General features: G+C 57.3%; 1 protein-coding gene across 3 annotated transcripts in view; it reads left to right on the top strand.

Annotated features, from left to right (window-relative positions):
* Positions 1 to 657: 657 nt before the first annotated feature.
* The window catches only part of LMX1B (LIM homeobox transcription factor 1 beta), a 78383-nt gene continuing 60490 nt past the window's right edge, over positions 658 to 18550 (top strand). For all 3 annotated transcript variants that reach the window (XM_030858642.2, XM_030858641.2, XM_060299930.1), the window contains exons 1-2: positions 658 to 796; positions 1645 to 1831. In XM_030858642.2, the coding sequence (XP_030714502.1) occupies positions 658 to 796; positions 1645 to 1831 (326 nt within the window). The remainder of the gene's footprint in view (positions 797 to 1644; positions 1832 to 18550) is intronic.

Raw genomic sequence — 18550 nt, 5'->3', positions numbered from 1 at the left:
TTTGACGTGGAGCCTCCGGCTCATCCCGGCGCAGGGATACGAGGCGCACCAATGAGTTCAAATGTCAGGAAGTTTGAGGAGGGGTGAGGCGGCTCCCGGCTGGAGTATCCCTCCGCCGCCAGCTCCAGCTCTAAACCGAGCGGCTCCTCGGGCGCACTATGGCACTAGAGTAGTTCGGGGAACGCGCCTGGAATTCCGCGGCCCGCTGCGCCCCGCCCGGGACCCCGCAGCGCCGCCCGCGCCCCCCCGCAGCCCGCGGAGCCGCCCCTGCACCCCCCCACCCCCTCCCCCGCCCGCCGCCGCCGCCGCCGCCGCCGCCGTCTCCTCCCCGCGGCTCCGTCTGCTGCCGCCGCCGCTGCAGCCCGGCTCCGGGGCTGACAAGCAGGTGACAGAGGAGCCGGCGCGCGTGGCTACGAGTGCTCGGGAGAGCGCGGCGCGGACTGCAGCCGCCCCGGCCCTCCCGCACGACGCCGGGGCCCGGGGCCAGCGCGTCGCCGCTCCGCGCTCGCCGGGGCAGCCGGCGGCCCCAGCCGCAGCCCCCAACCCGCGGGGGCCGCGCCTCCCCGGCTCCCGGGCCGCGGCGGCGGCGGCGAGCCGGCAGGCGGGCGGGCGGGTGAGCACCCTGGCCGGCGGGGCTCGCAGCGCGCCCCGCGTCCCATGGATATAGCAACAGGTCCCGAATCGCTGGAGAGGTGCTTCCCCCGCGGGCAGACGGACTGCGCTAAGATGTTGGACGGCATCAAGATGGAGGAGCACGCCCTGCGCCCCGGGCCCGCCACTCTAGGGGTGCTGCTGGGTGAGTGCGGGGTCGGAACGCCCGAGTGGTCACGGGCAGGGGACAGGGGTCTCGTTCCGAGGTGGACACAGGGTTCCAGGCCAACGGATAAAGACAGTGGTTTGCAGAACATGGGGGCGTGGGGGACACAGAGAGAAAACTCCTGGAGTGATCACCAGAGGGGCAACAGGCAGGCACGCCTAGACAGGCATCCTGAGGGAACAGAGGTATGCAGGGACACCATCTAGGAGGAGCGAGGACAGGACAGCTCCAGCCGCCACCCCCCATCCTCACCGGGCCTCAGTTCCAGAGCTGCCACTCCGGGTGAGAGGTAGGAGGCGGGTGGCAGGGGTGATGGAGGACTCAAGTAGTCAGTCACCTTGGCAAGCTTGAGAGTGGTGCCAGGTCACCTGGGAAGAGGGAGTCTCTAAGAGGGAAATGTTCCCTGGGTCAGCTAAACCACAGATTTTGGGGAGATGAGAGAGAGAAGACAACGAACGCCACCGCGGGGCGTGTCAGCCAGCGGGCGCCTAAGCCTCACCTCTCCTGTCTCGGTCCCAGCCGGCTGCCCCGCGCCGTGCTCGTTCTCATATATATTATCACCAAGCGCTCGATCTCCGGAGAAGGGGAGCGCGCAGCGCCGAGCCGAGGCTCCAGGCCCGCGGCCTCTCCGCGGCGGAGTCCGCTGACTGGGACGAACTAGCTGAGGCTGCCCGGCCCTTGGCGCGGCGGCCGGGGAAGCGCAGGCGGCGGACGGCGGTACCGGGCTGCCCTCGCCTTTGGGGCCGGAGCTGCGGGCACCGCGCGATCGGGACGCTGGGCCGGGCTGGTCGGCGCTGACGGCCCGTCTCTCGCCCTGTGCGCTGCAGGCTCCGACTGCCCGCATCCCGCCGTCTGCGAGGGCTGCCAGCGGCCCATCTCCGACCGCTTCCTGATGCGAGTCAACGAGTCGTCCTGGCACGAGGAGTGTTTGCAGTGCGCGGCGTGTCAGCAAGCCCTCACCACCAGCTGCTACTTCCGGGATCGGAAACTGTACTGCAAACAAGACTACCAACAGTAAGCGCCTCTCGTCCTTCTCCTTTCCCGCAGCCGCACGGCACTCCAGCCCGGCCGCCCCCCTGCCATGTCGGGCCCGCGTCCGCCCTGCCGCCGGCCCTGCGCGCCGCTGGGCCCGTCAGCTCCGAGAACTCCGCGGTTGCGCGTCTCCCGGCAGGGCAGAGCCGTCCCAGCGCGTCCAGCACTGGTGGGGTAGCCAGGACCCTCCGGCAGCCCCCGTTGCCATCCTTTGTCCGGGAAACCTGCGCTGGGCCGCTCAGTCGGGGTGCGGGACAAGGCCCTGGGCCGACGAGGGGGTGCGATGCTGCAGTCGTGGGACAGGGGCTGGCTTCACTGAGGCCTGCATTGGGGACCGAGAATTGATTTTTCAAACGAAAGCAGTGCTTTAGGGAGCCGGGCACTGGCGGTGTGCTTCCCCAGCCCAAAGGCAGGGTTTGTGTTGGTTTGGGCTTCTTGAAGCAAGGAGGTGGAATGGCAGGGTGCTGAAGTGCCCAAGCAGCCAGGGATGCCCCCTTCCTGCCAGGCTTCCTGCTGCACTTTCAGTCCCTGATGGAGAGAAAAGGGTGTGCATTCTCCCCAAACCGTTCCATGCGGGAATTTTGCTCGTATAATTGTTGGCTGGAGAAGCTGTCTAGGAAGAGGACCTTAAGAGGTGGGAAACCACAACCTGGGTTCCCCATGGGGTGAGGAACTGGCCAAGTCAACCTTCCCCAGCAGCCCTTCTTTCTTGCCATGTGTATGTGTTGGGGCAGGATGGCTTGCTCCGCCCTGGCGGAGCCCAAGCCTCAGCGTTGAGGCCAGAAACTGGGCTGAGCCCTACCTACTGACTTTTGCGTTTAGCTGAGACTGTGGGTTTGTCTGGCAGGGGGCTCCTGGCAGATAAGAGTAGATCCAGGTTTTGGTTTTTTCCTTTTTCTTTTGACCCTCTGAGTTTTGTGCCTGACAGTGTGATTAAGAGGGAGGCAGAGAGGAGCAACACGAGGAAGAGGGGTGTGGGGATGCCCAGGGCAGCAATTTGGAGACAAGCGGGTGCCTGTGAGAACTTTCTAGCGAAGCCCAGAAAACCGTTTCAGATGGGGCTGTAGGGTGGGTAGGCTGCTCGAGTGGTTTGGGCCTCAGAGGGGGGCTGTGTGTGCCCAAGCCTCTGGGAAAAGGCTGGGCTGCCAGTGCTTGGTAGTTAAGTGCAGCCTACCTGCTCTGCCCAGGGACTGTCCCTAAATCCAGGCCCTGATGGGAAGTGGAGCAGCTTGGCCGAGACCTGGAAATAGGTGGGACTGCAGGCCAGAGCCCTTGAGAGGGCGTCGGGTTCTACTTCAGAAGTCTCCGTGTGCGCCCTACGCTAGCACCTATTCTGACGGTGCTCCCCTGCTCTGGGGGCTCAGCAGGAGCTGCTTTTTCTGCCTTGTACTTCCTGCCAGCTGGGGGGCAGTGAGAGCAGGAACTGGGACCCTGTTCAGAGTCAGCTCTTCTGTGGTCCCAGAGACCTCCCCTTCTGGACCACCCCAGGTTAGGCACACTGCCACTGCTCGTGTTTGTGCTGTGCCCCGGACTGACATGATTCTGCTTCCAGGAGAAAGTGAGGCCACCGGTCAGCTCTGCCACAGGCAGGCGTACAGCAGCGTAAAGTGATGAAAGTAGTTGGGGTAGATGTGGTTGGAGGCCTGGGGCTGGCGCCTCAGCAGGGCTCCCCGGCCTTAAGTCCACACACATCCTGCTGCCCTGCACCCCTCGCCTTGCTCTGCTTGCCTGACCCCGAGCGCGGTTGTGGCAGTGCCACTCCCCGCACAGCTCAGCCTGGATCACTTAACACGTGCGGGCTGGAGGCCCAGAAAACTGGAAATGGACCTCCGAGTCATTTGTGCAAATTTTTGAAAAAAATTTTTTTTTACATTTTGTAAAGACTCTTTCCAGCCCCTTGTACATATCTGCTCACTCTCTCCTCCCCACCCCTCAGTCATTTACAGAGCTTTTCCTTAAAACAAGGAGAGGATGCCCCCTGGTTCTTCAGAGCACAGAATTGTAAAGTCACAAATGTTGAGCTAGATGATCCCTTAAAGCTGAATGGCCAACTCCCTCATTTTACAAAACAATTAAACATTAAACAGCGATTGCTTTGCCGAAAATATGTTTGTTTAAAAAAAAAAAAGGGCGCCTAAGAGCTTTCTCCCTCAGTGCAGTTAGGGGTGTGCTGGCGGGTGAATTTTGGTTCAGGGCGAATCTCCAGCTCGAGTCTAGGTCCCGAGGGCAGCAGGCGGGCATTATTCATGCCTCTCACGGTGCCTTCCTCTTTCGCGCCCCCCCCCTTTCTTCCAATAATGCCAATTAGGTATCTGCACTAGGCTGGCCAGTTGGGGGCTGAAGGGGGATTGTTGTTATCAAGACAATTCTGGGGACAAATACCCAGTCGGATCTCGCATCAGCTTTTCTCTGGGAGAGCCAGCGCAGAGACGCAGGCGGGGGCTCACTGGGAAGCGATGTTCTTTGCACAGTAAAAATGTATTTCACGATTTATTTTTTTCTTTGAGGATCGCAGATGCATATTTATTGCATCTGTGCGTAAATGCTTTTCAGACGAGAATCCAGGCAAGTGGGCGCAGGAACGTGCCTTCTCAATTTTGTGGAGTCTGTGCGTCAGCGGTATTGGGAAATTAACACACACCCCCGCCATAACTTTTGAAAAATGTTTCTTCGTCTCGATAGGAGTTGCCGGGCTCGGTCCTTGGAAGGAGATTGCTATTTTTATTAAGCGCCTCTTCCTCCTTTCGATTTGTTTTAGAGATCCGGGACACAGACCCAGAGGCACAGCGTTATTTTATGCACCACGGGGTGATTAATTGACGTTTGGGTGCATTTAATAGCGTTTGATAAAATCCACCCGCACGTCCTGGACCTGCAAAGCGGAGCGCAGGCCACCACGGCATTTGTGCATTTTCACGCATAACTCGAAGTCTCCTTTTTCTCAGTACGTGTTTTTCGGGGGCTCCTTCAGGGGGAAAAAAAAAAATCATCGGATAGTTCTCCTATGCCCGAGCCTCTGGCCCCTCGGCAGCCCGAGCTCCTTCTCGGACAGAAAACCCGGTTAGAAACCGGGAGGAAACGCGGCCTCCAAACGCAAAATCACGAACACCTCTCTCCTTCCTTCACCGGAGAACGCATTTTTAAAAAATGACAACATAAATCCCTCTCCTCAATTTTTTTTCTTTGCCGCTTGGCCAAATAGAATTATGTAACTCTCTTTTCCTGCCGTCTGTCGCTTGTCTGGAAAGGGTTTCTATCTTTCTATCCCGAGGAGGTGGCGAATTCCGGGAGGAGGCTCCGGAAGGGGGGAGGGTCGGTGGAGAGTCCAAAAATCTGTCACAGAATGGAGCCTAATCGCTTGTAAGACAGCTCCCAGGTCTGACGACCCGAGCCTCGTCGGTGTGAGAGCCGGAGCCTGCGTGCGCCCTGCGCCTACCTCGGCGTCCCGGGCTGGCGGTGCGCTTCTGCCACCGGGCCTTCCCGGGCGGCCTCGCCTCTCTGCCGCCGAGCCCGCGCCGGTCCCCTGGGCCTCGCCTGCCCAGGTAGGATGCGCCCACTGCAGCAGGAGTGGGGCAGCGAAGCTTTGATTGAGTTTCACAAAAAGCCGTCTGAGTCCTGCGGTGATTTTTTTTTCTTCTTCTTTTAAATTTACCCCAGCTGGCTGCGGCTCCAGTGGCCCAACCAGCTCTTCCCAGCACATTCCTTTCCTGGGAAGTGTTTACACCGGGAAAGGCCTTCCTGGGAGGCTCACCTCTCCTCAGAGCGGCGGGTGTGGCGCACGGGTAGAGCGAAGTCAGGCCCCAGCCTTTTCTGCCTGCTGCTGCTTCCAGTTTGGGAGACCTCCCTTAGGCCCTGCTGTAGGGTGCCAGTTACCAGCAGCATCCCCTCCTCCAGTGGGTACCCCAGCTGGCATGGCCCCCATCAGACCAATTCGGAGCTGCAGACACCCCTGCCCACAGTCTGGGCCAGAGGGCCTGTCCTGGAAGTGGATGTTCTTGGAAGGAAGAGCCAGCGCTTTCCCTTATTAAAAGGCCTCCGTAGTGCTCTTCCTGGAGATCTAAGGGCTGAAAGGCTCACTCTGCCAGCCCAAGTCTGGGGACCCTCTGGCTCCTGGGAGGGCACCTCTGCATTTAACCCTAGCACCTTGGCTGTAGGCGGAAAGGTAACCAAAGGCCTTCCTGAGGTTGCAGTTCTCCGCTGCTGAACAGAGACATTATTCACAGCTGACTCGCGGCTCACCCTGTATTCCCTAGGCTCTGGGCTGGTATAGCCTAATTTGTTTGCTGGGTTTTTCTCGAGTGGGGGAAGCAGGCTGTGAGGATCTCCTCTGGGGTATGTGATTGGTGACCCTCAGCTCCCTCCTGTCTGCCCATTGGAGCCAGGCTTAGGACCACAGAGCCTTGACACCTACCTGAGCCTCTTCTGTAAAATGGGGGACATAGCCACCCGGGGGAAAGTATTCTTATAAGGATTGGAGATAACATGCCCCAAAGGACCTGGCATCTTGCCTGGCATGTTGTTAATACTCTGGAAATTATTGTTGTTACTTTATCACCATCAGCGTGGCAAGGAATGCCTTGTCTCCAAGGCCACACACCAAACTGCCCATGGGTTCCCTGCCAAAGAGAGGGGCAGCTGGCATGCTAGGCTTGTCATAAGCCTCTGTGCAGGGAAGATGAGGGATACCCTGGGAAAACCATTCCCTTTTCCTGAGTGGGACAGTGTGAGACAGACCTGGGTTCACAGCCCAGCACTCAGTAGCTGTGTGATCTTAGTCAAGTGGCTGCCCATCTCTGAGCCCCATGTTCTCCATCAGCAAAGTGGGGGTGATGATATTTCTCAGGGTGGTTGTGAGGATTACACGAGGTACCTGGGTGGGGGTGGGGAGGTTTCAGTAAATGTTTCACACTTCATGGGATCCAGTATCCTCTCCTGCACTTCGAGAGAGGCAGAAAAGCTTCTGATTACATGAGTGAAAACAAATGCCCACTGTGCATTTGCAGGAAGGGCAGGCAGCAGGGTGGGCCTGGTGTGCTGACCTGTTTCTCCTTGGGGGTTGGAGGTTGGACTAAAGCAAAGATCCTTCCACTGGGGAACAATTGGAATCTACCTGGTCTGCATATAACGTGGAAAAGCACACAATAGTATAATTTAATATTTGGAAAACTGTTCATGCTCATTTGTTTTTGTGACTCAAATGACAGAAAATAAAGCTCAACCGACATCTCCGAGGCTGCAGGGGAGAGTCAGAAGAGGGGGTGTGTGAGGGAGAGATCCAAGGATTTGTATGTTTTTCAGGTGAGAGACATCAGTCTGGGCAGTCAGGAGGCTCCTCCAGCCCAAGGAGGTATTTTTGGTCCATGAAAGCTGGCAGTGCTTCCCCAAGGAACTTCCTCTACCCTGCAGCTGTGAGGTTTTTAAAACAGAAAAGGGAAAACACACACACTCACAACCACCCAGTCCTACTTTGGCATTAGTTAGGCGGAGAGACGGAAGATACTCTCAATGACTTGAGTTATAACTTCCTATTTGTTGGACGCCACAGTCAGGCCCCAGCTTCAGGGGAGGGAAGAAGAGAGGGGTGGTCCACTCATCCAGGGAGCTCCTGTGAGCTGTCATTCAGTTGAGGGTGCAGGAGGACCCAAGGCCCTTGGCTCTCTGGCTGACCCAGCCCTCTCCAACCCCCAGATTCTGTGCTGATGGCAGCAGAGAGCAAAACCAAAATTATATACATTTATTGCCACTGCAGTCAGAAGTGGGGAGGCGGTGGTATTGAGGGGAAGGCAAGGCTGAAAACCATATTTGAAAAAGTTGATTCACGAAGGCAGAGGAAGCGAAGTGGCAGACGTTTGCCATTTCATCAACCGGCTGGTGTTCTCCATTCATGTCATAAATGTCTCCTGTCATTTGAAGCCAAAAGCAACATGATTTGGTTCCCCGGTGGCCTATAGAGTTTTTCTCCTTTTTTTTTTCTCTTTTTTTTTGTGTGTGCAGTAAATGTTTATTTGTTAATAATATACTTTAAACAGCCTAGCCTTGACCTCAAGTTGCCTGAAGCATCCATCTTCTCTCAGAAAAATCTTTCAAAGTTTGTGTAATTTTCGGGGGGAAGGTGTAACTGACAGGGCGGTGAAGGGCCAGTGTTTGCTTTAACTACTGCAGTGTTGGCAGTGGAGGGGTATAAGGGGCCACTGTGCTCCGAATGGCAACTTTCTTGAGTTTCAGGCCTGGCTGACAGCACTTCCTCGCTGCCCTTTACCTTTCCCCGGCCTGATCAGTACAAATAAATTCCTGCGTGGGCCCTTCCTTTGTTATTTCTGGGGCAATATTGTATCCATTTCTTTTTTGTTGTTTTAATATTTATTTATTTATTTGGTTGCACCGGGTCTTAGTTGTGGCATGCATGTGGTATCTAGTTCCCCGGCCAGGGATCGAACCCAGGCCCCCTGCATTGGGAGCATGGAGTCTTAACCACTGTGCCACCAGGGAAGTCCCTGTATCCATTTCTGTTCAGCTTCTTGACGGGCAGCTGCTGGACCTGCCTGGTGGACCCCGGAGCGCTGAAGGGAGGTGGGGGAGTATAGGGGTCTGGGGGGAGGGGGCTTTGTCCCAATTGGGAGCCAGGCCCAGACCTGGACCAAGTGCGCCGGCTGATGGCGGAGCACCTGGCTGGCCTGGCACTTGGTGAACTGGGGGGGGGAAAACCCGGTTCCTGGAATCTGGTTCCAGAAGAAACAAAGATGTTTGCTGCTTCCTAGCCGGCCGTGCTGTAAGAGGTTTCCTCGGGAACTGTGAGCTGGTTGCCAGCGGGGAGGGTCCTGTAGGCTGCCCAGAGCATCAGAGGTGCCCACCAGGGCTGACAGGAGTCAGGAGACCACCGAGCAGCTGGCTAGGTGCAGGAAGATGAGTGAGCGTGCTGGAACACCGTGCTGCCAGAGGTGCCTCCCCACCCCCAGGTGCCTCTGCCAGTGCTGCAGCAGCGACGATGGTGAGAGGGGAGGAGCTGGGTGTGACTGCTGTTCCCCCCTCCCGCCTCCTGCTATCCTCCAAGACTCAGTGACTGTCGTCACGTGACTCCTGAATTGCCATAGTTGCTGGGCTGGCTGGGTGTGGGCACCCGCCCAGGCCTGGAGTTGCCCGAGCCTGTGGAGATGGAGAGGACCACGGTGCTCTGGGGCCACCTCCTCTAAAAGGAGGACCCTCTGAGCGGGGCACATTTTCTCAAAGGAAACAGCAAGATTGCAATTACAGATCTGGATTGAAAATGTCTCTGGCTCCCAGTGACACAGGCCAAGGGCATTTAGGAAAGCTGGTGCCTCTTCCCAAGCTCCAGTTTCTGTCTCTGTGTAACAGGGGTGATAATCCCAATCTCACAGGGCTGCTCAGAGCAAAGTGAAACAAACCCAAAGATGCCAGCCTTCGTTCCATTCAGTCAATGTATGTTTCCTTCCTGCCTGCCTGGGAAGTAAGCGGGAGGCTCCCTGCCCGGCAGGAATGCATTGTCTGCCCTGAGTGGGAGGCCCAGAGAGTGGAGCCTCCTCAACAGGCCTCCTGGAGCAGCCTTGCCCACCCTCTCGCTCCTCACCCGGGTCTAGGCTGGTGTTTTTGAATTTTTTCCTTGCAAAAGGAATGGGGCAAGTCTGGCTGTCAGAAACTGGTCCTTGGAGGCGGGCAGCCAGCAGCCTGTGGATGGGCCCCCGTCACTCCTGAAGCACGTAAGTCCCCAATTTTCCCCAACAGATTCTTGAGCGTGGCCGGTGTAGATGTGAACGGGCAGAGCAGAGCCTCACTAAGCCCAGAGGGGCAAGCCACAGCAGTGCACCTAGAAGGAAAGGAATGGGTGTTTCTCCAGTGCCTGGATGTGCACTGACCTTTTTTGCTCTAGCTCCATGTGTAGGTGAGCAAACACAGGCTGAGGGAGTTAAGTCACTTCCCTCGGATCCGAAGTTACTCCTGTAGCAGATTCTCCCCCCACCCGCAGCAGGTCTAACTGCCAAAGCGGATGGGAGCCACCCCCTTACTTCCGGAAGCCCCAGATTCCCACTTTGGACAGTCGTAGTGATTCTCCCTAGAGCACCCAGCGTGGAAGGGTGGGTGTGTGTGTGTGTGCAGGGGGTGGGGGGATCACTGCCCTTTTCCCGCCGGAACGCCCCCAGTAAGGCCAGTCCTTGCCAGAGAAGGAAAAAGGTTAGAATAACTGCCTTTCTCCGGGTAGGGAGCTTCCTTCAGCGCCCCCACCTCCGGCGCGCGGGCGGGAGGGCTCTCGGCGGTCTCCACCCGCGTTCTCCTCCAGGCCCACCTCTCGGAGGGTTCCTGCTCTTCGTTCTCCTTCACCCCCGAGTGGGGCAGCGCCGTGCACAGGCTCCTTGGCTCCCGGGCTCCTTGGTCGAGCCGCGGGCGCCAGCGGCGGTTGATGAATTTCGGTGTCACCAGGGGTTTAGCCCGGATTTGGGAACCGGGGGCTCTAATACGCGCACACGGTCCTGCCCTTTCTAAAGCGCAGCCCTTTCACCCAGCCGCTGATTTATGAAGGAATCCGATCCCAGGACGGGCTGGGCTGGAGCCGGGAGCCCGGGACCCCCGAGGCAGCCTTCGGGGCTCTTTGTCGTTGCGGGGGCCCTTGGCGGCTGCGGGTGTTCTCCTGGGCTGGACTCGGGGAGCTCTGCAGGGCGGGGCCTCCCGCGGCCCAGGAGTTCCCTCCGAGCCACTTAAACGCTCTGGAAGGGAGCAAGGCTGGCGGAGAGAGTTCGCATTTTCATTCGGAATTGAGCAAAGCCCTCGCCCCTCCCCAAGCCCTCCGATCGACCCCCTCGGGCAGGCCCCAAAGCGGCGAGATCGGGAGGTTTGTTTATCGAGGGAATAGAAAATTGAAAAAAAGAGTCTAAGACCTTTTTCCCGCCTGAGAAATGTGCAAAGTCCCTCAACTCCTGGAGGCGGCGAGGCGCCCGGAGAGCCGAGTTCCCGGCGCGGACAGTGGGGCCGACCCAGCCCCCTCCCTCCGGCGCCCCCGCCGCACTACGGCGGGAGGGCGGATTTTTTTTCAGATTCGGTTTGCAGGGGGGAAATGGGGTTGTATCAATCCACAAATATTTACTCTTAACAGACTTGTATCTGTGGAGATTTCGAACAAAGACAGTTTAGGGGGATTACAAAAACCCTAAACCCCGTTTTTCTCCCGGACTTGGTGCTTTAAATGCCAATTACAGGCGAGCCATATCCAACAGCAACGGGGGGGAGGCGAGCAGGGTCCGGGGAGGGAGTGGGGGGCGAGTCCAGCCATTAAATGTAACTTTTCATTATGAAAAGGATTTCGCCGGTTTTATCTTCTAATAAGATTATGTCACGAACACAAGTACCTAGGATGGTGCTGAGTGACAGGGCTCTGTCGTTTAATCAGAGGCTGCGCCGCTCAAACCGCGGGGCCCTTTGTCCGACGGAGTGAACGACGGAAACTTGCCGTCCTAATCCCCTTATTCATGTCAAGCAGAGAAAAGAAGCCGAGCACCTTACAACCGTGTCCCCTCCACCCCTTCCGAGGGCTCAGGGAGGAGGGGGCTCCAACCCCCCCCCCCCCCCGCCCCTTCCATTTCCCGTCGCGCTTGGGTTTCCCGGGCCGCCAGGCGTTGCACCAAAGGTGGGGGAAGGGATTGCTTTGGAGGAGCCTCAATTGTCAGCTTCTGGAAAATGGGGCAGAGGACTCAGGATACAGAGGATACAGGTTGGTGGGGTTTTTTGCCTCCACTGATGGAGAGCACAGGCCCCATCTGACCCCTTTTCCCAGGAGAAGTGGCACTGGGTAGTGCACACCCACCATCCCCATTAAAGCAGGATTGAGAAGCAGGGAGAGGTCGAATGGAGATGCCAGCCTGGGGTCCTCGGCGGGGCGGATTTCGTTGGATCCCTGGGACTGCTGTCGCCATGCTGGTACTCCTGCGAGTTGACCATTCCCGGCCGCTCGCTGGGCCCCTTTCTTCGAGGGCGAATTCCTTTGTTCAACCCCTGCAGAAACCTGCTTCTCTGCTGGGCCAGTGGCGCCTCTATTCTCGCCACCGCCGCCGCCGCCACCCCTGTCCCACAGTGTGCAGATCTTTACTGCGGCGCTCGGGCCGCCCAGATCCAGGCAGGTCTACCAACCAGGCCCTCAAGGTCGCCTCCCTGCCCGAGCCCTGGCTGCCAGCTCCGACAACTAGAACTCCAGCCCCACAGCGGGCGCCGCAGGCGCGCACCTTTGTTGCTGGCACTCGCCTCCGGGCACCGTGGGAAGACGCGGGTGTCGAGAAGCCGCCGCGCACGACTCCGGGTCGCTGCACAGGCTGAAAAAACCAAAAGCAAAACCAACACCCAGCAAATGAAACCCGCGCAGCCCCAGGGCTCCGCTACCCCCTCCAGAGGACCAGGCCGGCGACCTCCCGCCCGGCTTCTAGGATCTCGGACCCAAAGCCCCGGAGTCCACGGAGTTGGAGGGGGGACTTCGTAGGAATTTGTCTCTAATACACCCGACTCCTTGGCCTCCTTTTAAAGCTCTTAGGCTATGCTCCGGGGCAGCCTCCCGGGGACCCCAGTGCGCCCTGGGAGCGCTCCAGAGATGCCTGACTGCACGCAGTCTCCTCCCTCTCGAGCCCAGGCTCCGGGCGTGGGGAGGATCGGGCTGAAAGCAGGGTGTCACCTCGTAAAAGCGACAGGCAAGGGCTATTTTATGGGAAGGGAGAAGGGGCAGGAAGTGATGCTTCCCTCTCTGGCCACTCTGGGACAGAGAGCCCCAAGGAGGGAGCCCCATCTGGGCAGGGGACAACCAGGGGGACAGGGCAGGGTCAAAAACAGTCGGGTCTGAGGCTCTTAAGCAGGGCATGGGGACCCGCCGGAGCTGGGAAGGGGACCAATGGACCTGGGGATCCGGAGCTCACCTCCCGCCCGTGCTCTCCCGGAGCCCCCTCCGCAGTCCTGGGCTCAGCCAGCATCTCTGGCCCTTCCTTCCAGGCCGGGGGCAGGCGGGGGAGAGACTTTCTCCCTCGAAACACTTGATACCAACTTTGTTTTTTTGGCAAGAAAAATAAGCCTTGTTTGGAAAGGGGGGTTGGTGGTCGAGTGAAGGAGGGAAGGAGCGAGCCGGCGGCAGCAGAGCAAACTTTGCGGATTAGGTTTCAGCGCCTCCGCCCCACCCCCAGCCCCGCGGCGGTGATTTGTGTGCGGGGGTCTGTGACCCTGCGAGGCATCAAAAGGCCCGCGGGAACCGGCCGAGTTCAGAGGGACAGTGGGCAGAGGGGCGGCCTAAGACAACGCAGATGGTTCATATCAGCCGGGCCGGGCCAGCCTTGGGCTCGCAGCGTCTGCCCGCTAGCCTGGGCTCCTCGGCAGGGGAGAGGCCTGGGGTCTTACAGGGAGGCCAGGGCCTGAGCGGTAATAGGGGGCCAGACACGCAGCAGTCGATGGCCAGTGGGCCCCAGCTGAAAGAAGGCCAGGCGGCCAGTGACACAGTTCTTCCACCAGGCAGTCCTGACCCCATCCAGCTCAGGTGGAGCCTGACCTCCTGAGTAGCCTCGGAGAAGGGAGTGATCTTGAAAGGAGACCCTCCCGCCTCTTCCAAGAGGCCAGAATTTACCCCACCCCTGCCCTGCAGCAGCTGGGGCTCATCCAGGTCATAGTGCCCCTCCCTAAGGGACCATTTAGTAGCCTTTTTCCTCTCCAGGAGGTGCCCTGTCTTCTGCCTGCCTGCTGTGATGGGTTTGGGAAGCCTTCTTCTCTCTCTGACATTCATTCACTCATTCATTCATTCTACCACTAATGTAGAATGCCCTTCCTCTCTCTGCACCCTTAGCCCTTCTGCCTGGCCTGGGCTAACTCCTTCCTCCCTCCTAGCTCCAAGGGAAAGCTAAGACAGAGGCTCACTCCTACTTTGGCCCAGAGCCTTGCTCTGGGGGCAGGGCCCTGTTTGGTTGGGGTGGGAGAGGTGCTTACCCACACCAGCCTTGGCTCTGAGCCTGCTGCCTCCCACCCCCAGAGCTGGAGTCCTGCTGTGGATAGCAGCATGGCCCTGGCTTCCCTACCCTGGTCTCCAGGACCTGGCTTCTCCTTGTCCTCCAGGGACCTCGGAGGACCAGGGCCACACCCACCACCAGGACCTTGGGCTGGTTTAGAATGTCCCAGCTGAAGGCCTCTTCAAGATCCTTGTAGAAATGGGAAAAGTGGGGCCCAGGTGTAGCCAGGACTTGCCCCAAATCTTAGTTGTAGCGGAACAGAAGCAGGAACCTCAGTCTGCCCTCTGCCAGGTTAGGAGTCTATGTGGCAACTCCACAATTCTTTCTAGAACCCTCTTCCAAACTCCGACTTTATCAGTGACCTAGTCTGTCCCCCTGGGCTGAGGTCACCGAGAGGGGAAGGTCCTATGATTCTGGTTCTTGAGAGGGGGTAACAGGCCTCCATGATGAAATGATTCTGCGAGCTTTCTGTATAGCATGTGGGTTTGGGAATTTTATCTTCTCAATTGGGACACTGAGGGACAAGAGCCAGGTGAGCACAGCGCCACATTCCACCACCTCTCCATCCTCTTAGTGTCAGGCTCCCAGACCCCCTGGGCTTGGCCCTTCTTCCCTACAGCAGGTCACAGGGAGGCCAGCAGCCTGGCCAGGGCCACAGAGGGCCACTGGGCTGCCAGGACCTCTCAGGGCTCCGTCTCCCAGGGTCCCTGCCTTGGGGGAGCAGCCGACTGGGTCATCTGTGCACGGAAGACACATCTGTCCTCCACATGTTGGAGGCCGAACAGAGGACATGTGGTTTGGGACGTGTTATCTTAATCATATTTATTAACCAATCCTGAAATTAAAAAAGAGTTTGATATTGTTACAATTCGGAAAAGATCCCCAAATCTACACCGCAGCGGATCAGGAGAGACTGCCAGCGACAGGCAGGTTCCTTTCAGCTGGGATCAGGACACAGCTCTGGAAGTTCTTTGAGTTGTTCTAGTGCGGTGGGATCTCTATGCTGTGAAGTAACACTTACCGCTTTCATTTTCCCAAGCAGAGATCTGAAGCAGAATTAATTACCCGTCTTGACTGATAGTTGTTCTGTTGGAGTATGGTTCTAATCCTTATTAACATTCTCTAAAGTCAGGCATGAAATATGACTTTTGCACCACACTCTTTGGCATATGTTTTTCTTTTCCAGGATATTTTTCAGGCTATCTCCGAGCCTCACTGCTGTTCATTATTTTTGCCATAGGTCTAAAGTTGCCAGCCCCAGAGCCAGTCCCGCGCTGAGCACAGCCAAGGGGGGGGGGGAATGACACATCTCCCCTCACAACGCAAATTGCTTCTGATTATTGAGCTTTGAATGTTTTCTTCCATCATGTTTTTATTAAAAACTCCAGCATATTTACGCTCGATGGTGTCTTCAATTAGGTTTTTTTTTTTTTTTTTAAAGCCGGGGGTTCCCCTTTCTATAGCAGCATGTAAAGAAAATAGTTGTTATGACCGCAAAATTACCGTCCAAGCCTGGTTCTAGTAAATCTGGCCCTGCTTTGACAAGCCCAGCAGGCTGGGAGCTTTTTTTCCTAAGTGTTCCAGCTGCTGGGGAAACAGACCAGGGAGGAAGCCCACAGAAGCATCTGTTCTGCAGGGTACTCGGAGCTCCTCTCAGGAGCTAACACTTCCCAAGTCTGTGAGCTGCAGAAGGGGGCCTGGCTGCAGGGGGCTTGCTGACGGGCAGGCCCAGCCCAGACAGCACACAATAGCGGCAGCAACAGTAATAACCACAGCTGATGCTTGTTGAGGGGTTGTGGTTCCTCAGGCGCTGTTCTAAGCCCCTCACATTCTTTCCAGAGCTATGACAGGGGTACTGTTATTATTTCCATTTTCAGATAAGGCAAGAGGCACCGAGGAGATGAGTAACTTGCCCAAGGTCACACAGCTAGCAAGTGGAACTGGGATTGGAGCCCAGGCATTCTGTCAGGAGAAAACGTTCAGCAGCCCTTTGGGAGGCAGGTTGTGGCCCCTTGCTGCATTCTGTGCCCTGGTGGTGGCCTGGCCCCAGGCTAAATGTTGTTTGTTGAATGGATGCTTCATAATTAAAGGCCAGTGTTCATAGCATGCTGCCTGTGGTAAAGGTTTCAGGGGGATCAGCTCATTGAATCTTCTCACTGCCCCGTGGCAGGTATTCTTATCATCATTTCCCATTTCGCAGCCTTGACCTGAGAGGTGCAACAGTTTTCCCCAAGGTCACGCAGCTTCAGGTAGCCATAAGAGCTACCGTCTGTCCTGGGCACATGTTACGTCTAGGCTCAGGGCTAAGCCCTCGGCACCCCAGACCTTAGTGAGAATTCTTAAAAGCTCTATTGTTTACCCAGATTTCCAGGTGACAGAACTGGGGCTCAGAGAGGTGAAACCACGTACCCAGGGTCACATAGCCAGTGGGGAGCTGCACCAGCATGTAGCCAGCATCTATAGGTGCCAAGACTTGACTGTTCCTCAGCCTTGAGGGGCCCGGGCTCGGGGGAGCATTGGGACCGACCTTCTTGGTGGGTCTCACTTGGGCTGAACAGCTGTCCTGGCAGTAGGTGGGGCATATTTTGGCCATGATGGGAGAAGCCTGTCTGTGACCTGCCTCATGCTGAGCGGGCATGGCATCATCCCATCCTAGCCTCCCCTTGCCGATGGGGAAACCAGGGCACAGAGAACTTAAGTGACCTGCCCTGGGTCACACAGCTAGCGAGCAGCTGAGGAGAATCACACTCCGGTGTTCCAGCTTTGAGGCGGCGTTTCTCAGAGAGACTGACTCACCATCTTCACCGTCAGCACTGTCAGCATCACGCATGACCGTCCCCGAGTGCCTTCTGAGTGCTTTGCAAACACCCAGTGACAGCAGGGCGGTTCCCAGAGGGAAGGTGCTTTTCCCAGTGTCACGCTGCAAGATACAGCTGGCCAGGGTGTGCCCTCCTGCTCTAGGCAAGGGGACAGGGGAGCAGGCCCAGCCCATGGATGGGATCCCTGCCAGCTCTCCCAGGGCTGCCTTTACTCCTGTCCTGCCTCCTGGGCTTGGGCTGCCGGCACAGCAGCTCTGGGCAGGCTCTGTCTGCCCTTTGAAGGGGACAGCCGCCTGAGCCTGTCACTTTGAACTGCAAAGGGGCCTGCGGTGAGGGCCCGGCCCCCTCCCACTTGTCCCTGCCCGCCCACCCCTCCAGGTCTGGTTCCAGTCGGCAGGCCTGGAGCCGGAGGGGCGGGCAGGGCGGCAGCCTCCCTGTGGGATGTCAGCCTGATAAGTGAGCAGCACAGACCCCTGGAGGAGGATGGAGCAGGCCGCCCACTGGTCCAGCCGTCCCACGTGGCAAGAGTTCAAGCCAGTCATTGAGGTGCCACGCTCCCACAGACATGCTCTGTTTCTGCAGAGAAACGCCTCCCCGACATCAAAGATTTAAATGAAAATAACCGTAATGATAATAATAATAATGATAACTTATAAAAGGAAACATCTTGCCCTGGGGCACAGGGAGTGTCACGGAATCAACCACGTGCCCTGCTTGGTGACTCCTCAGTGGCAGGAAGTCAGGAGGGGTATTAGGTAAGAGACGGGTGCACCTGGGCAGCTGGTTACCAGGAACCCAGCTAGGGGCCTTGTAGTTGCTCAGCCAGGTCCTGGCTAAGCTGGGCCAGGATGGGGCAGACCTGCCCTGCCCTCAGAGAGCTCCTGGGCTCAGTGGGTGTCCTGGGGGTGGGGGCAGAGTTAAGTAGAAATCATGTCAGCACAGTCCCTGTGCCTGGAAATGTTGGCCTCTTCTCTGATTTTGTGACCCCAGAACTGATTCCTTGGGAGGTCGAGAACTTAACCAGACTCTTAACCAAGTAGACAGAGGAAAGATGCCAGTGCTTTGGAGCTTCAGGGTTCAGAGTTCGATCTAGGCTCTGCCACTTACTGGCTGTGTGACGCTGGGTTAGGTGCTTTCCCTGTCTGTGCCTCAGTTCCCTCAAAGTCTGTTGAGGACCAAGCACCTGCCTTAGGGTGATGATGAGATTTTAAAGGCAAAAGCAGGTGAAACGTCCTCAGGTTATGTGTGTGGCTCTTGCCGATATTGTTACTGATGCTCCCATAGTCCTTTGTGTTGGTTCTGAACAGGCATCTGGCTATGGATATACGTATCAGGCAGTCTCTTTGCCAGTGTTCACTGTGTGCACCATGCCTCGGCTAGAACAGGGCATGGCATGTAGTAGGTGCTCAGTTAGTATTGGAAGAAAGTATAGGGGACTAGCTCGTGGCTCGACTGGCTCGGCTGGATTCCAGGCTCAGCCTTTTTCTAGCTGTGTGACCCTTCTTTTAGCTGTGAACTCTAGCTGAGTTCCTCAGCTTCTCTTGTTGCTAAATCAGGGATAATCAAAACCCTAGCTTCTACGGTTGTTGTATTAAATGAGATGATGCATGCGAAGAGCCGTCCTGGTAGATGTGAGCTGTTTTTGTTATTGAGAAGGGCAACGAGCAGGGGTCTGGTTAATCATGCAAGACAGCAAGGGTCTGTGTACGGCGTTACCCTGGGCAGGTGCCTATGAGGTGAGAGGCTGGCGCCAAGGGGATTTGGAGAGGGCATTCCAGGTAGGGGCACTGGTAGCAGGAATATTAGGGGTTAAATTGGTGGGCCGAGAAAAGTGGGCTGAGACAGTGAGTCTGACTGGAGGGACTGCCTGGGGGCTGCTGGGACTTGGGGCTGCAGAGTGGGGCAGG

Source organism: Globicephala melas, chromosome 6 (assembly GCF_963455315.2).
Source record: "Globicephala melas chromosome 6, mGloMel1.2, whole genome shotgun sequence".
NCBI classification, from domain to species: Eukaryota; Metazoa; Chordata; class Mammalia; order Artiodactyla; family Delphinidae; genus Globicephala; species Globicephala melas.
The sequence above is the reverse complement of the archived record's forward strand: the minus strand, read 5'-3'. Positions and strand labels throughout refer to the sequence as shown.